A 19,055-nucleotide genomic window follows, 5' to 3' on the forward strand; every position below is an offset into this window, starting at 1 on the left:
CATCCCCTTAGAGAGCCATAGCTGTCAGTTTTTCATCTGCAGCTGACTTTCTGGATTTCTTTCTCTGACTTTAAAAAGAAATCAGTTCAACAAATATTTTTTGTATTCCTCACATGGGGCTTGTGTAGTCGATGTTTCCTGTCAGCGAGGAGGTACCAGAGAGTAAAGAGTACACAAGAAGCCAGAGAGCTCAGGAGATCAGGGGACTAATGTGCCCTTGTATTTCTCCATTCCCTTGGGCTTAGAATTCTCCCCAGCATGTCTTTGAACTGAGCACCGAGGTTATTTTCTAGGTTTCAAAGGTCCACTCTGGAGCCAAAGAGCAGAGTATATAGGCCATGCTAAGCAGTAAAATGTCATTGTCCAAGTGTTGGGTGCACTTATCTTTATGCCAGAGTTTGAAGCATACCTTAGGTTATATAGCAAGGCACCCCAAACTTCAACACAAGTAAGGAAACTCTGTTACGCTGTTATCATGATAGTACTTGGGGGTTCACTTGACACTGCGTTCATGAGTCAGAATTCATGGAGTCCCTATTATGTGCCAGGCACTGTGCATCAGCTTGCCAGTAGCCCTTGGGGGAGCATCAGCCAAGCAGGTGTGCATAACCCTATGGCTCACCTGGATTGTGTGTCTGGTGAGCCGACACGTGAAGCAGCAACAGCAACAAAACAAGCAGGAGGCTGTAATTTTTCTAGTCAGTGACTTCTTTTTAAATTATTATTTATTTTTTATTTTATTTATTTAATTTGAGAGAGGGAGCATGAGCGGGGGGCGGGGGGAGAGAGAGAGAGAGGGAGAGAGAATCTTAAGCAGGCTCCATGCTTAGCATAGAGCTCAACACAGGACTCGATCTCATGACCCTGGGGTCATGACCTAAGCCGAAACCCAGTCAGAGGCTCAACCGACTGAGCCAGCTGGGCATCCCTAAGTCGGTGACTTCTGAGAGAAGCCAAAGTATATGCACAGATTAATAGAAGGATTTTTATGTTTCTCTAAAAAAGCTGGTTAATTGATAATATACATTAATCCATTGGTTATTTTAAAATTTAAACTGACAACATAGTGTGAATTCTCTAAGATGTTAGTGAAAAAAATGTGTGTTTAAAAATCAAAATTTACCTGAAATATAAAACTCCTAAAAGCACCGATGTGCAGAACACCTTGAAAACAACTGTTGAAGCCATGAGGGTGCTGTCACAAGGTGGAGGCTGAGGGGTGCTGCTGGGCCAGGGGAGTTCTCGAGAGGGGAATCAAACCGGTGGTGATGTGCAGGCATCCCAGAGTGTTGAGAGCCTGCTGGCAGACAGCCCAGCTAATAAGAAAAGAACCACATGGGATTCAGAAACTGGGGACTGTTTATCCCAGTTCTGCCCCAGTCTCTGTATGAACCTGAACAGGTCATTTAAGTGCTCTTGTACTCGGCTTCTGCCCAAAGTGCTGGCGTCGTTCCGTGTTTTCTCTGAGTATGTTGCAAACTACAAAGTTTAATTTTATTCTGAGCTGGTTGATCACATTTATCTTTTACGTATGGAATTTCTGAATAAAATTTGTTTATCAGAAAAAAATTTGGTCATCAAACAGAGTTCCATTAGCAGACAAATCTGAGAACCGCTGGACCAAGACTCTTGCAGCTGTACCACATCTTGATTTTGTGGTGTGTTCAGTTCAACAAATGTATAAACGTAGCACCTTTGTGGAGCAGCTCTTCTGCTGGGATCTGTTGGTAGGAGATGCAGAGGTGGTAGTGGTGATGGAACAGGGAGAGTAGTTTTCCTTTCTGAGAACATCCTTCAACAGAACATTATTCCTTTTAAAGTTTTTTGTGTGTATGTGTTAATTCTTTTTTGGTGGGGGAGTGACATTGATAAGGCAGTTGTTTAGACTGTGATGAAGGGCTGTTAGAGGAGCCATGTGATGACGTCGTCAGACCATGGCGCAGAGAGTAGTCAAAGGCAGGCACCTCTCAGGGTCTCGGACTTTCCTTTACCAGGCGGAAGTACAGACTCTGCCTCACCCCGCCACCGGGCTCTGACCCCTGACTTTAAAAATCTGGCTTACCTTCCAATCTCCCAGCCTTTGAAGAGCGTCTGGTCTTGCAAGGAGACCTAGGACTGCTAGTAAACTTGGGTAGTGTAGTTGGTGAAGTCAGGGTGTGCCCCAGGTGTGTTCACAGAGCCCATGTCTGCCTGGCACCGTGATAATGAATATCTTTGAATAGCGATTTTCAAAAATGGTTCTGAACAGTGGTACTCTGTGTTTAAAATAAAGGTTATATAGAACCCCAGGGCAGGCAGTTCTTGATTTGCTCAAGTTGAAAAACTGGCTGCAACCTAAGCTGTGCTTGTGTGTATTTATCTACCTGGGGGCAGGAGGTGGGGGGGGGGGGTGGGAAGCAGCTCGGGGTGACAGTTGAATGGCATGCCTGCAGCATCACTTTCTCACCCACGCACTTTCCATTGCTTTGCATGCTGGGTTGAGGCTGCATTTGTATTCATTTACCCTGTAAAAGTTTATTTTTGTCATAAACCAGTTGTTTTATTTTCACACTGGGAGAAAGTAGCACATTCTAAAGCTGTCATAATGTCAGGTTTTCAAATATAAAGAAGCAAAAGCCCAAGTCTCTCTGACAGTGGGGAAGCTGACCCCCTTTCTCCAGCATCATGGTCATCTAACATAGGTGGCCCTCGCACCCCTTCTGTGACTCTGTTCTTTCTCCCTCCATCCTTTCTACCGTTCGTCCTGCGCACTTAAATGTCCCCACCATATAAATAATAGATATCGTTAGCCATCATTTACTGAATACCTACTAATGTGAGGCAATCAATGTTTAAGCACTTCACGTGCTGTAATAGTTTGATTTTATTTTATCACTGGGGGGTGGATAGGATTTCTCTCCACGTGCATTTAGGACACTGAGGTTCCCAGATGTCTATGACGTGCCCAGTGATGTGGAGTGAGAATTGGCATTCCCTCTGGTCCTAAAGCTCATGCTAGGATAAGAGTGCTGGGTTTTCCACATGTGACTGAGGCCCCGAGTCATCCTGGGCCAGTATTTCTTATGGGAAGATTGCTTTCAGCATATCTGTTTCTACATCACCCTCTTATAAGTACTTCCCCACTTAGCATTTCAAGGGATTCTGGTACATAAAACTGATGAAAGCAAATGTCACCTTTTCCAAGATGCCTTCCCTAACTGCCCTTTCTAAAGTAGCACCTTTTTTTCAAAATCTTTATTTTTGAGAGAGAGAGAAACAGAGAGAGGGAGACACAGAATCTGAAACAGGCTCCAGGCTCTGAGCTGTCAGCACAGAGCCTGATGCAGGGCTTGAACTCATGAACCATGATTTCATGACCTGAACTGAAGCCGGATGCTTAAATGACCCAGGTGCCCCCCCCCCCCGGCCTTTTAAGTTTATTTCTTTATCTTGACAGAGAGAGAGAAAGCGAGCCTGTGCATGCATGCGTGAGCAGGGAAGGGGCATAGAGAGAGGGAAATAGAAAATCCCAAGCAGGCTCCACACTGCCAGCACAGAGCCCAATGTGGGGCTCGAACTCATGAGCCATGAGATCATGACCTGAGCCGAAACCAAGAGTTGGACACTTAACCAGCTGAGCCACCCAGGTGCCCCCCCCCCACCTTTTTTTTTTTTTTTTTAAGAGAGAACAGGAGGGGCAGAGGGAGAGAGAGAGAATCTTAAGGAGGCTCCATGCCCAGAGTGGGCCTTGAAATCATAACCCTAGGATCATGACTTGAGCTGAAATCAAGAGTTGGACACTGAACTGACTGAGCCACCCAGGTGCCCCAGCGCCTTTGTTCTTTCACTGTTTTTTTCTTTTTATAGCATTTATCTCTGCTTGGTGTTACATATACACGCCTGTATGTGGGGGTGGGGGATATTTCTGGCCTTATTTGTTGTTTCTCTAATGTGACCTCCATGAGAGCAGAGGCTTCTTCACTGTTGTGTTCTGGTACCTAGAACAGTGTCTCACATGCGGTATCAGTGAATATTTGTGAGTTGAATACACAATGCAGAATGCTTCACTGTTTTGTAAACCCTGGAGTACCTACACAGTCCTAGAGTTTGTAGAATTCAGTCTAGGTATTCTTATTGAATGAAAATCCTGGCTCCTCTTCCTAACTTCCCGCTTCTCTATTCTCCCATTTCATTATTTTTATATGCACTTACCTAAATATGTGTAAATGTACACATATACTAGGTCCATTGTTTTGCATCTTGTTTTTTTCCCTACTTATCAGAATGCCTTGATGAGTTCCTTGTTAGTTCTGCAGAACTACCGGTATGGAATGATTGATGCATCTAACTCTCTGCAGATGAGCATTTAGGAGGTTTTCTTCTTCTTTAAAAAAAATTTCTTGGGGGGGTGCCTGGGTGGCTCGGTTGAGCGTCCCGACTTCGGCTCAGGTCATGATCTTGCAGTCCGTGAGTTCCAGCCCTGCACCGGGCTCTGGGCTGACCGCTCAGAGCCTGGAGCCTGCTTCTGATTCTGTGTCTCCCCCTCTCTCTGCCCTTCTCCTGCTCATGCTCTGTCTCTCTCACTCTCAAAAATGAATAAATGTTAAAAAAAATTAAAAAAATTTTTTTTTTGTATTTAGGTCATCACTATACTCCATGTAGGGCTTGAACTCATGACCCTGAGATCAGGAGTCACATGCTGTACTGACCGAGCCACCCAGGCACCCCTAGGTGGTTTCCAATGTATTGCCATTCTGAATAGTGCTGCAGTGAGGGTGGTTGTATATTAGTCTTTGTGTACACGAGCAAGTGTTAGTTCTACAAAGAACTTAGAATTGCTAGGTCACAGTGAATGACCATTTAAGATTGTCATAGGCCCTTGAGGGAGTAGTTTACATGGTATGTGCTTTGGGAAAGCAAGGAGGCTAGTGCAGCTGGGGTTGAGTGACTGAAGGGAAGAGAGTAGTAATGAGATGTTTGTTCATTGTGTGGGGTTGTGTGTGTGAAGCAGAGTGCATAGGGCCTGGTAAGGATTAAGGTTTTCACTGAATGAGGTGTTGGTGGTGGTTGTGGTGGTGATAGTGAGTTGGTTATTGGGCAAAAGATGTGAGCATATGAAGAAATGCAAAAGGCAAGTAAACACAGGAAGAATGATTAACCTCAGGAATATAAAAGAAACTCAAAACCACAATATAAAAAAATCACTTTTCACTTACCAGGTTAGCAAGGCTAATATAGGACTGGTACTTCTTCTTCTTGGCAGGTGAGGTAGGATGGACCTTTTTATTCTTTATTGATGAGATTTCAGATTGGTATATGGCTTCTGGAAAGCATATGGATCAAGAGCCTTAAAGCCATCATTTAGACCCTTTGATTTGATAGTTTTTAACACTCTCCAGACACCCAGCAAATACTATTGTGTGCTGGAATCCAAATGAGAGAGGAAATGCTTCTGGTGTATTACTTGTAAAATAGAATATAGGCTGTGATAATGGTATCAGGCAAAAAAAAGTACATCAGAATACTAATAGAGTTAAGATTGTGGGTGTTTAGCCAATTTATTTATTTATATTTTTACTTTTAATACTTTTCAGTAGTATATATTTGGCATTCATCAACTCATAAAGTTTGTTAGTTTCTGTAATTTTGAAGGTTTACGCAGTCTTTCAAAGAACCATTACAAACAGTTTTGTATACATAAAAAAAGAATAGGGTGATTGATTTCAAATCTCATTAGAAATATAACCCAGGAGGGGCGCCTGGGTGGCTCAGTCGGTTAAGCGTCCGACTTCAGCCAGGTCACGATCTCGTGGTCCGTGAGTTCGAGCCCCGCGTCGGGCTCTGGGCTGATGGCTCAGAGCCTGGAGCCTGCTTCCGATTCTGTGTCTCCCTCTCTCTCTGCCCCTCCCCCATTCATGCTCTGTCTCTCTCTGTCCCAAAAATAAATAAACGTTGAAAAAAAAAAAAAGAAATATAACCCAGGATAAAGGCAAGCCTAGGAAAGATTCAGATCTGTCCCGCTGAGGATTCAGAACTGGATCCAGAACTAACAGGGTGGCACTATGCATTTATCACAGGAATTTGCCCCTTTTCCTGGAAGTGTTTTTTTTTGTTTGTTTTTAATTATAAGGATGAATTCCAGTTTTGAATTTGTATGCCGCCATGTGACATGCCTGTTGAGTACGCTTCCCTTTATAAGAAATGTGTTTCCATTTCAGTGGCCTCATCGTTCCTGAGAGAGACGGCAACGAGACTGTCCCCGAGGTTGTTGCCACATCAGGTTATGCCCTGCTGCATTTTTTTAGTGATGCTGCTTATAATTTGACTGGATTTAATATCACTTACAAGTAAGATATTTAAGTCTAATCTTTGTGATTTTATGAAGAAACTTTACTCTTTGTTTTAACAATAATAATGACTAACATAGTTGAGGGCTGACAGTGTGCCAGGCATTGCACTAAGCAGTTTGCATGGATTTTCTCATTTAAAGTTCCTTCAAAAACTCATGAGGTATGGGCACTGTTTGTTCACTTGTTCTGTAATTGAGGAAACTGGTGGGAAATGGTAAAATACATTGTCACGGAGGTGGGACCACAATTTCATCCCAGCTCTAACTGCCTTTGAGCTTCTCCTGGAAGAGAGGGGCATTTTTCTGCTAATGGATAAAAACATTGGGTTTTTTTTTTTTTTTTTTGCTGAGTGCAATTTAACAGCTATTATTCATTTTCACTTACTCGGGTTGGCCCATTGATGAGAACTTTGTTGAGGTTACAAAGGAAATGCAGACAACAGACTTAGGCAGCTTTGGGAATTTGTTGTGATAGGAAAGAGGCTAACTTTTGGCTTTTCTTTTTTTCCTCTTAAGAAATGTTTATTTTCATAAGTGGTTAAATTCATAAAGCACCCTAAGCAAAGGGTTTGTGCTGAAGAGCTTCTGTGGCCCACACAGCCTAAGATACTATTTGGGTTTTTACAGAATAAGTTTGCCAACTCCTGGCAGAGGCAGTAAGCTCCATGTATAACCGTTATGCTGGATTCTACTTCTGCCCATATTCTCAGGCTCTCCATATTCTCGTAGGCCTATTTAGAGCCAGCTCTACCTTGTTTGATATGGTGATTTAGCTTTTCAGGTGCCCGGGGTTGGTGACTTGGCAGCCTGGGCAGTGTATCACAGTACTAGCAAGGTGATTTTTAGTGACCCAGGCAGGCATAAAGGCTAGGTTGAGGGGAAAGACTGATGAGTCTGGTTGGGTACAAGTGAGATGTGTAAGCAGGACATTGATATTCAGATCTAGGGCCCAGAAGAGCTGCCAGAGCTGGGGATGTCATCTGGGAGTCAGTGGCACACGGACAGTGACTCACTGGCTTATGGGCCCGAGTGCACAGTGAGGAGAGGGACAGTAGAAGCAGCTGAGGGACAGAGGAATGCCAATGCGCTGTTTGTCACAGAAGCTCAGAAAAGAAAGTTTCAAGGAGGGAACTGGCAGCTAGGAGATTGGGTAAGCAGAGGGGGCCCTAGGTGACCCTAGCTCAGGAGGGTAAGGTCAGAGACCTGGTGGGGGCACAGTTCACAGTGGAAGGTTAGAAAGCCATGGCACTGCGTGGGACACTCAGCTCTAAAGGGGAGGGGAGAGGTTTAGGCCAGAGCTTTGCTTTGCTTTTCTTTTTTTTAAGTATTTATTTAAGTAATCTCTACATCCAGCGTGGGGATCAAACTCACAACCCCAGATCAAGAGTCAGGTGTTCTTCTGACTGAGCCAGCCAGGCATCCCCTTAGGCCAGGGCTTTTCAAACTGCACATGGCACTGAGATCTCCTAGAGGGCTTGTTAAGATGCAGATTCCTGAACCCTATCCAGAAACCGTAGTTCAACAGAGCTGGGGCCTGAGAATCCAAATTTCTGATAAGTTCCTGGTTGATGCTGCTGCTGCCTACCCATGGTCCACACTCTGAGTAGCATTGCTCTAGCCATTCAACTAGGCCTCGTTCTGGGTTCCCTGTAGGTCCTTAGGCACAGTCTTAGCTCTTGCAAGCCCCCTCATAATAGCAGCCTTGAGGGAGAAGAGAAACTCCAGGGAGGGAGCACCCCTGGAGGGGGCGCAATTCAAGCACCCCTTGACATTGGAAACCCTTTGCCCTATCACTGGAGAGTTCTAGCTAGCTCTGTGACCAAGAAACACATGTTATTCTTACCCTGATTGGTTAAGGGAGCCTTGATCTCTCCTGGAGACCAGAATTAGTATTTATTTGTTAAGTGAAGGAAGGTTGAGGTTATCCTAAATTTTAATAGCTTCTTGGTTCCTAGATCTCTGTTCTTTAAAAAGGAGTCCTAAACCATTTTAGGGGTTCCAGACCCTTTGAAAAGCCAAATAAAACGATGATCTTTATTCCCAGAAGAATGCCTAGAAACACATACATAAAACATTGTTATTCTTTTTATAGGCATCTTCAAGTTGCCCTGAATCCTAGCTTTGTTCTGACCGTAGCTGGGGGACCCTTGAGACTGGCTACCCACAGCTACTTAGATGTTCCCTGATTTTCTTTTAAAAGAAGAAAAAAATAGTTATATTTTATTTTCACACAAATTGACACTTCATTTTATTTCTGAGTCATATTTTAAGCACAGATAATTAGACCAATTTTTCTCATTACTCCAGTTTAGACATACAAACAGATGTTTTGATGTATTATTACCTGCCACTTTCACTTTTCAGAGATTAAAAAATGATGTTTGTGTTTTGAGATTTTTATGTAACTTTATTTATTTATTTATTTATTTATTTATTTATTTATTTAGAGCACAAACAGGTGAGGGGCAGAGAGAAGAGAGGTAGAATCTGAAGCAGGCTCTGTGCCATCAGCGCAGAGCCCCATGTGGGGCTTGAACTCACAAACCTTGAGATCATGACCTGAGCTGAGATCAAGAGTCAGACGCTTAACTGACTGAGCCACCCAGGCACTCCTATTTATTTAATTTTAAAGTTTATTTACTTATTCTGAGAGAGAGAGAAAGTGAGTGCAAGCACAAGTGGGGGAGGGGCAGAGAGAGAGGGAGAGGGAATCCCAAGCAGGCTCCTTGGTGTCAGTGTGGAGCCTGATGCAGGGCTCCAACCCACGAACTGTGAGATCTTGACCTGAGTCAAAACCAAGAATCGGACGCTCAACAGACTGAGCCACCCAGGCGCCCTGAGATTTTATGTAACTTTAGAGTGCTCACAGTTAATTTTTGGCACATGAGATAAACCTCTGCTTAAGGGCACTGGAGTGGGGAAATTGAGGTGTAAGAGAGGCTGTTATATTTTCCCTCCTTTAGTTCAAAAGGTGTTAAGGGTTACTCCCTTCTCTTCATTTTTCAGAACATGAGATTTTGGTTGAGTGCCATTCCCTTGTATATGGTTAATAAGTGTGGCAGTAGGAAATTCTAATTTGACATATTTTTGGTGTGAGGCACAGGGGTGCTCACACTGGCATGGCAGTGCTTTTACTACAGTTTTATTTTAGGCCTTTTAGAAAAACGAAATGTGATTGTTGTAGCCATTTTACGATAACAAGTCCAATCTGAAATTTAAACTTTATTTTTTATAAACTTTATTTTTTATAAACTGTTGGCCTTGCAAAGACCTTTTTCTTTTAGAATTTTTAAAAAAAAGATTTATTTATTCATTCATTCATTCATTCATTCATTCATTCATTTATTTAGAGAGCCAGAGGGAGTGTGTGTGAGCAGGGGAGGGCAGAGAGAGAGGGAGAGAGAGAGAATCTCAAGCAGGCTCCACACTGTGAGTGCAGAACCCGATGTAGGGGCCCAAACCCATGAACTGTGAGATCCTGACCTGAGCCAAAACCAAGAGTTAGACACTCAACCAACTGAGCCACCCAAGCACCCCAAAGGCCTTTTTTTTGAAAAAGATGAAACTGAAGCTTCACTTCCGTGTTTGTATTATTACAGAGAGACAGTAGGCACCTCTTGGTAGAGGCCTACAAGAATGTTATTTAGCTTTTCTAACCAAATACTTTGTGTACTTAATCAGCTTACTGGGGCTTCAAAAGTAGGCATACACATTTCTTTCATTATAATTATATAGATTATTAAAATACTGTATACAAATATAGAATTTTATAAATACGTCATAAACTGATATTTCAGTGTAGGTGTGAACATTAATTAGCTTTTTTTTTTTTTAAGTTTATTTATTTATTTTGAGAGGCAGAGTACAAGCAGGGGAGCGCCAGAGAGAAAGGGAGAGAGAGAGAGAATCCCAAGCAGGCTCCACACTGACAGCACAGAGCCCAACGCAAGGCTCAAACTCACCAACTATGAGATCATGACCTGAGCCGAAACCAAGAGTCGGGCACTTAACACACTGAGCCACCCAGGTGCCCCTAATTAGCTTGTTTTTAATAGCTGATTCCTAATTTTCTGACATGCTTTGCTGCAAAATTTCTTTTTAGTTTTCTGTATAGGCCTTAGAAGAAATCTGTACTCTTAAAAGTATCTTGATAGTTTGCTTATTGTCCCCTCCTTTAAAATCTGAATTATGTCTTTTCAGAATGCTGACAATACAGTTATCTTAAAGTCATGTTATTATGAGACATATTATAGTTAAGCTGTTGAGTGAAACTGGTCCTTCCTTTTTCTTCTGTCTGACATGAGTAGATAAACTTACTGAGGAATTTTAAATACACCAATCCGGTCAATAATCTTATATTCTCTGAACTCTCAGAGGTATATGTATCATGAAGATGGTATAATGTATCGTTAGCCGTTTGTTTCATCCTTTTCCTCCAAACTTGTAGCCTCATTTCCTAATGCTCGTCACTGATGGGGCCACCAAGAGCAGCATAGTCTTCCCACCCTTGAGAAGTTAAATGTGGACATTTTGTAAGAATTTCTTCTCCCTAAGTAAGTTTTTTAACTTGTCTCTTCTTATGAGAATCCAACAGGGTTGATATGCCCTAGTTATGCAGTGTTGCGTGACCCCACTTTGGCGGAAAGGTAAGTACTGCCATTATGCTCGTGAATGAACTGGAGAGCCAGTGACAGATAGTCTTAAACCTTGTGTAGGCAGAAGTTTTGCTAAATTATTTGAAGCGTTGCTTTGTGTTGATTTAATTTTCCCCAACTGTTTTTTAGTTTTGACATGTGTCCGAACAATTGCTCAGGCCGAGGAGAATGTAAGATCAGTAATAGCAGCAACACTGTCCAATGTGAATGTTCTGAAAACTGGAAAGGTGAAGCATGCGACATTCCTCATTGTATAAACGACTGTGGTTTCCCTGATCGAGGCATTTGCAATTCAAGTGATGTCAGAGGATGCTCCTGCTTCCCAGACTGGCAGGGTAGGAGCTTCTTTTATCTTTGCTCTTCTTCCAGTTTACCGCATCTTCCTAGTTCCTTATGTTCTACATTGACTTTATTCCTTGGGTATATACCATATGTATATGTTAATATATATATATATATATGTATATATATATATATATATATATATATATATATATATATATAAAATATATGTTAATATGTAGCATTTAAGTTTTTGCATCTCTTTATTCAGATTCTTACAAATCTTTGAATTTCACAGATGTGTGGTTGTGGTCTCTTGAGAATTGTGGAGGGATTTGACATTCTTTGCAATTCATTCATGAAAGTTTGAGGGCTTGGTCTCAACCTTAAGAAGACATAGCAGAGAACCAAGCTGGGAGGTGGGACAAAAACTAATAGTAATGGTATCTCTCAGATACTTTCAATAAATTCCAAAAAAAATTGGGGTCTATTATATAATAGAATCCTAAAATAGTCAGTGAGTGGAATTATCTGCAGATAGAGATTATTAAAGAAATTGTAGCAAATTCTTTCAGGGAATCTATGATAACAGCTGTTACTGATTTAGTAATTTTCTTTATACATTACCCTTTCTACCAAGCACTTTTATTTTGAAAGGAAATGTGCTTGTTTAATGCTTTGTGCGGTTTGGCCGACATCAAAGGGTTAAGTAATTGAAGTATTTGAGTACCTCCCACTGTGCACAGCTTGCAGCAGGAGCCACACCCCCAACAGTGGAGTTTCTTGATTTTCCAGGAAATGGATAGTTTCTATTATTACTCCTGGGACTAGTCTTTAAATTTTAGTCTGAAAGTTTTTCATTTGAATTAATAATTCCTTTGTCCAGTCTTTCCTCTGAGAGCTGCTTAAGCAAGTATTTCATTACTAAAAAATCCTAACCTGGATATGGTCAGGTCATAATTAGAAAAGTGTGTGATTTTCAATTTTATTGGAGATGACCCTTGGTCACTAGCTTTGAGTGAATTGAAAGCACGAATTAAAGGACTTTGATATTTAGATGCTAAAGGAAAGCTAAGTATACTTTAGATATTTGTTACATTTATATGATTAAAACTTGAAATGCAGTAATTTTAAAGCTGCATTTTGTGAATCTAATTTATTCTGTTTTATTAGGTCCTGGGTGTTCAATTCCTGTACCAGCTAACCAGTCATTTTGGACTCGAGAGGAATATTCTAACCTAAAGCTCCCCAGAGCCTCTCACAAAGCTGTGGTCAATGGAAATATAATGTGGGTTGTTGGAGGATATATGTTCAACCACTCAGATTACAACATGGTTCTAGCGTAAGTTGTTTTAAACATTTTTGCAAGAAGCTGACTAGTTTTCCATTTCAAAAATTTATAAAGTAGAGATAAAAAGAAAAGAAATCATCAGTAATTCCATCACCCAGAAAATCACTGTTAATATTTTGGTAGTGGTGTTCCAGAATTTGTTTGACATATCCTTAGTTTTTGAAGGTGGGAGGCACAAAGAATGTGTTTTTATCATAAGTAGTAATTCATCTTTTCTAGATACCATCTCTCATATTTTGTTTTAGGTACACATGGGGGGGCTCTACAAAAATTGGGGGTTATTTTACCTCTTATTTTAATTAGCTTATCTGTAGGTCACATGGTTTGCATTTATAGTTTTCTAGAGGAAATTATGCTATTGTCTAATACTTGACCCAGTGTTCAAGGTCTCCTGCTGGTCCCATGCTGTTCATCTTGAAAGGAGAATATATATTATCACAGTGGAGTTATGAAGTTAGTTATGAAGATTGACTTTGGGGAGAAATTTATGAACATGTACTCATGCTGATTTTATGCCCTGGAGATTTTTTCTAGGGATTTTTTATTAATGAAGATTGTCAAAAACCAGCATCTGTTCTTTAAGGGATTCTGGAACTATGGCAGCAGTGGCATAGTTTCTGAATCCCCCAAGTAGTCATTAAAGCACACATGCAACTAGGATAGCAAAATGGAAAAAAAAAAAAAACAACAACACATGAGTAACAAAACAAAGCTTGGTCAGAAGTTATCTACACAGATGGGTGGGGCTAACCCATTGACAGCTCCAGAACCTGTGTGGTATTGCCATCTGTGTAGGAATAAGCAAAGGGGAGCAAGGGACTGACTGACAGGCTCCAGTATACCTAGAAGAAGCTGCTTTGAGAACAGCAGCTGGAGCTGGAAAGATTTGCATATTCTAGTACTGGGTAAGCACAAGGGATCTATAGTAGGATCTGAAGGGGCTAGAACAGTTTGTGCCTTATTAGCTCTCTGAATGAACTAGGCAGATTTTCTTTGCAGGAGAAAGTTCCACACTGAGGAGAAACCACTGGGAATAGAATTCAAATTGAACAGGATAGTGACAATAGAAAAAAAGGAAAAGGGTGTCCAGATAACAGTCAGGGAGGGGAACAGAGCCAGGATAGTTCAACAAGTAAGCTGCCATGTGTTTGAACACACACTGTTAGCAACAGAAGAGTGAGCTGGAGAGCTGAGAAATTAGGAAGTCAATCCTAACCCAGGCCCCTCCTGTACAAGTTTGGGAAAAAACTAGTTTTGCTTAAAATTGAGCAACAGAAAAAAAACGTATGAAGTTATTAATGACCTAGAAAAATAAAAGTTAAAGTAACATAGAATAAAGAGACCAAGGAGTAAGATAACCCCCCGCCTTTGTACATGAAAGCGTACTAGAAAAATATACTCTCCAAACTGATGAAAATGGTAAGTTAGAATTCCCAGACAAGCTAAAATGCAGGAAGACAATGATGCGAGATATGAAAGAACAGTAGAATCAGAAGTAGAAAAATCCAGATATGAGTTGATAGAAGTTAGGAAAGAATTTTAAAGTATCTCAGAATTAAAGACGAGCCTAGGAGGAACACAGTAAGTAAGCACAATAGAAACTCCTTTAGTAATAGAATATGAAAAAAGAAATTATTAAAAATCACAAAGGAATGAAGGTAAGTACAGTTTAAAACCCTGGACATTATATATAAAACAAACATGAGAAAACTGTGAAAAGGAGGGAGAAGGCAGTCTGGCTAGGGACCTCGGGACCCAAGGAATGATGTAACAGTAGATTCCATGGGTTTTCTTTTTGTCTCATATATCCCAGATTTGATGTTGAAAAAAGCAGCAATCTGAAAATGCCAATAGACACAAGCCGAAAAAGCCTCAAGAAAAAGCCTACCTATTCTCTCTAGCCCAACGACTAGGAAAAGGGCAGCTTAGCAAGACAGCAAGACAGAAAACTGTAAGACACAAATAACCACTCTGCTGCAGTCAAACACCACAGAAAGAACTGTGGCCCCACTCTCATCCCTGTCAGCAAAGTCTGAGTGTAGAGTCTAGATTTCTGTTCCTGCCAGGGTGTGGTGAGGTGCTGCAACCCTCCACCCCCACCCCACTGCCAGTATTAGAGAAGGCCTAGTGAGGAGCTGGGCCTTTCTTCTCTTCCAGGCAAGAATGAGGCCTCCCTCACCCATGTGATGTCAGTGGAGACCGCGTGGGGAGCCTGGCAGTAATGAGTTGGCCTTCCCTCTTCCCCACTCGGGTGACAGAGGAGGCCTGCTATAACAGTAGATTTAAATAAGATCCGGAAGCTCATGTCATGACACCCAAAATGTTCAGATTCAATCGAAAATCATTTCTCATGCAAAGAGCCAGGAAAATCTCAACTCGAATGAAAAAAAAGCAGTTGAGTTGCTGACAGCAGGATGACATAGATAATAGAATTATCTGACAGGATTTTAAAGCAGCCATTATAAAAATGCTTCAGTGTACAATTATAGACATACTTGAAACAAATGAATAATAGGGTCTCACCAAAGAAATCGAAGATATAAGGAAGAATAAGATGGAAATTTTAGAACTGAAAAATACAGTAACCAAAACAAAAATCTCAGCGGACAGTATCAACAGCAGAATGGAGAGGACAGAGGAAAGAGTCCGTGAATCTGAAGGTAGAACAACAGAAGTCCCTCAATCTCATCCAGAGAGAAAATAGAGTATTTTAAAAATGAGCAGAGCCTCAGAGACCTGGGGACTATAACAATAAATCTTAGCATTTCTGTCACCAGGGAGTCCTAGAAGGAGAAGAGCAAAAGAGAATGTCTGAAAAAGTATTTGAAGAAACTATGGCCGATAGTTGCCTAAATTTGGCAGAAGACATGCGTGTACATGCAAGAAGTTGGGCGAACTCCAGCAATCCTGGACTCCCACAGGGGTTCACAGTCCATTGATTTTGCCCCAGTCTTTCTCATTCTCCCACTCAGGCATCATATTTCTCTTCATTTTTCAAATCTCTACCACACTGTCTCCTGTTTTCATTCTCAGCCAATTACCTTGCTTCCTGTTTCTGTTTTGAAAGGTAAAAGTTATCTGAAGAGAACTTCCACGAACTCCCACCACCACATGTAGCCATTACCCACATCTGTGCTCATTTATTCTGTCCTCTGTTTCTGTACATCAGCACTGCCCAGTGGGTCACTGTCACTAGCCATTTGTGGTTATTGAGCGCTTGAAATGTGACTAATGTGACCAAGGAGTTGAATTTTAAATATTCAGTTCTGAGTCCTCATCTTACTTGGTCTTTCACCAACATTTGATAAAACTAGTCCATGCCTCCTCTTGTAAACCTTTTCTTCCCTTGGCTTCCAGGGCTCCACAATCTCCTGATATTTGTTCCCACTATTTATTCCTTTGCAGCCTCTTTAGCCGGTTCTTCTTCAGCGGACTGACTTCTGAATGATGCTGTGTCCCAGGGCTCAGCTCTTGGCCCTCTTCCATGAGAGTATATATTCACTCTCCTGGTGATCTCATCTAATATCTTGGCCTTTATGTTGGTGACCCCCAATTTTATGTCTGCATCCTAGCCTTTTCATCTGAACCCTTATCTCCACCTCTTTATTTGACATCTCAATCTTTTGGCTATCTCAGAGGCATCTTAAACTGTATGTGTCCAAAACTGATCTTTCCTCCTGGCCAGCTCTTGCCCCAGATGACCCTATCTCAGTTAATGACCACTTCATACTTCTATTTGCTTAACCCCCAAATTTTGGAAGCCTTCCTTGACTTCTTGTTTTTTCACATCCCATGTCAGTATGTATATTAGTTATCTATTGCTGCACGACAAACGACTACAAATTGAGCAGCTTAAAACAGCACCCATTTATTACCTCATAGTTTCAGCTGGTCGAGAGTCTGGGCGTGGCTTAACTGGGTGCTCCGCAATCATAGTGTCACCTGGCCTTTGTTCTCATTTAGAGGTTCTGCTGGGGGGAAAGTCCACTTCCAAGCTCACTAGGGCTGTTGGCAGAATCCACTTCCTTGTGGTTATAGCCCCAGCTTCTTGCTGACTGTCAAGTAGAGTCTGCTGTCAACTCCTAGAGGCCGCCCGCAGTTTCTTATCACTTTGACTTCCCTAGTGTGGCTGCTTGCTTCATTAGGTCACAAGGAGACTCTCTAGACTGAGTCTGCTGGTAAGACGGATGTCATGGAAATGACATGTCACCATCTTTGCCACGTTCTGTTGGTTAGAAGCAAGTCATAGATCCTGTCCACACTGGAGGGGAAGGTAAGGTATTATACATGGGCATGAATACCAAGAAGACGAGATCATGAAGACCACCGCCCCAGTGTCTGTCTGCTACCATATGTCAGCAGACATTGTTAGCTCTACTTTTATTTATTTTTATTTTTTTTAACATTTATTTATTTTTGAGAGACAGAGGCAGAGCATGAGCAGGGGAGGGGGAGAGAGATACAGATTCTGAAGCAGGCTCCAGGCTCTGAGCTGTTTGTTAGCACAGAGCCCGATGCGGGGCGCCAGTTCATGAACTGCGAGACCATGACCCAAGCTGAAGTTGGACACTCAACCAAATGAGCCACCCCGGCGCCCCTTGTTAGCTCTACTTTTAAAATCTATCCCCACTCTGTTTTTCACTGTTTCTAGTGCCACTGCCCTGAGAAGTAAGGTAAAATTAAAGGTCTGAAAGTGATTGTCTCTTCTGCTATGATACTAGATACTATGAGAGTCAAGTATTCTACCATTGATGTGATTTTTACCCCTGTATTTGGCATTATCGTCTCTCAAAGCAAAAAATCTGGGAATGACTTTGATACTTCCTCTCCTTCACCTCCTCATATCCTAATCTCCTATGGAGCCCACTAAATACATGTTATATTCACTCTTTCCTCTCTGTGCCCAGCCTGCCACTATCTCTCACCTAAGCTTTAGCAGTAGATTCCTAGCACGTCTGTTTCCATGCATTCCTCTTAATTCACTTTTTAAATACCAACTGTTATGATTTTTTTAATATAGTGTAGATCATATAATTTACTACCTTCTTACAACCTATCAGTGGCTTTTCCCATTGGACATAATGGGCCTACCTGATCTGACCACTGCTTACCTTCCCAGACTCAACTTGTTCCTTTCCCACCTCCCCAGCCTTCTTTGTTTGCCTAAAACTCTCTGTGTGCTCACCCCTCCCTCAATCCAGATTCTTCTTGCTGTTGTACCCCAGGGCTGTTTTCTTCTCACCCTTTAGATCTCAGTTAACTGTCCCACAAGAGATCTTCCCTGATGATCATCCAGTTCAGACAGGCTCTCCCTGTTCTTTTTCAGAATTGTCATTTCTTTTAGAGCAGTGTTCATCATTTTTAATGCTACGTGTGCCCCTTGTGCTTCTCAGATTTTGCCTTTTCTATTATACATTCTCCATGGTTAGAGACCTTGTTTGCTCACTCAGCTCAGGGCTTCGCTCGTAGAATGAGCTTAAATAAGTATTTACCAGGTGAGTGGGAGAGTAAATGAATTCTTTGCTTCCTTCACAAATATCTGTTCCTAGAAATATTAATGTCACCTCTTGCTTTTATTTGACTGGTGTACCTCATATGCCACGTTTGTTTTTTAGATTGTAACATTTTTTCTTCTTGTACTTGATCAGAACATGATTTTTATAGCTTTATGTATTTCATGTAAATATTAATACAGTTTCAAATACAATCTTACTAACTCATGAAAGGTAAATATAGTGACTCCTTTTAGACGAAGTGTTTCTGGAACTTACATTATAAACTTAATCATCATTTATACTCTTACATAACCATATTTCAGCAATTGAACTTACTATTTTTCCCACAACCCTGTTAACCCAAAACTTCTAACTTGCGTTAAAAAGCAATGCCCGGGGCGCCTGGGTGGCGCAGTCGGTTAAGCGTCCGACTTCAGCCAGGTCACGATCTCGCGGTCCGTGAGTTCGAGCCCCGCGTCGGGCTCTGGGCTGATGGCTCAGAGCCTGGAGCCTGTTTCCGGTTCTGTGTCTCCCTCTCTCTCTGCCCCTCCCCCGTTCATGCTCTGTCTCTCTCTGTCCCAAAAATAAATAAACGTTGAAAAAAAAAAAAAAAAAAAAAGCAATGCCCATTTTATGTCACCTAGGAGTCGTCTTGGGAAACAAATGGTCTTTGTCTCCAGGGTTAAGATTTCCAATTGAAATTTTATCACTGAATTTTCTTCCCTTAAGCAAAAAAGAGTTTAAAAACATTATTTGCGTGGGGCTTCTGGGTAGTTCAATTGATTAAGCGTTGGACATCGGCTCAGGTCATGATATTGTGGTTTGTGAGTTTGAGCCCCACATCAGGCTCTGCTGACAGCTCAGAGCCTGGAGCCTGCTTCCAAATCTGTGCCTCCTTCTCTCTCTGCCCCTCCCTGCTCACACTCTGTCTCTCTCTCAAAAAT

At 41.7% G+C, this 19,055-nt stretch overlaps 1 protein-coding gene across 5 annotated transcripts in view; it reads left to right on the forward strand.

Annotated features, from left to right (window-relative positions):
- The window catches only part of ATRN (attractin), a 160,731-nt gene that overhangs the window by 39,972 nt on the left and 101,704 nt on the right, over positions 1–19,055 (forward strand). For all 5 annotated transcript variants that reach the window (XM_030309976.1, XM_030309977.1, XM_030309978.1 and 2 more), the window contains exons 4-6: positions 6,198–6,326; positions 11,113–11,318; positions 12,439–12,607. In XM_030309976.1, coding sequence (XP_030165836.1) covers positions 6,198–6,326; positions 11,113–11,318; positions 12,439–12,607 — 504 coding nt within the window. The remainder of the gene's footprint in view (positions 1–6,197; positions 6,327–11,112; positions 11,319–12,438; positions 12,608–19,055) is intronic.

Source organism: Lynx canadensis, chromosome A3, assembly GCF_007474595.2.
Source record: "Lynx canadensis isolate LIC74 chromosome A3, mLynCan4.pri.v2, whole genome shotgun sequence".
NCBI classification, from domain to species: Eukaryota; Metazoa; Chordata; class Mammalia; order Carnivora; family Felidae; genus Lynx; species Lynx canadensis.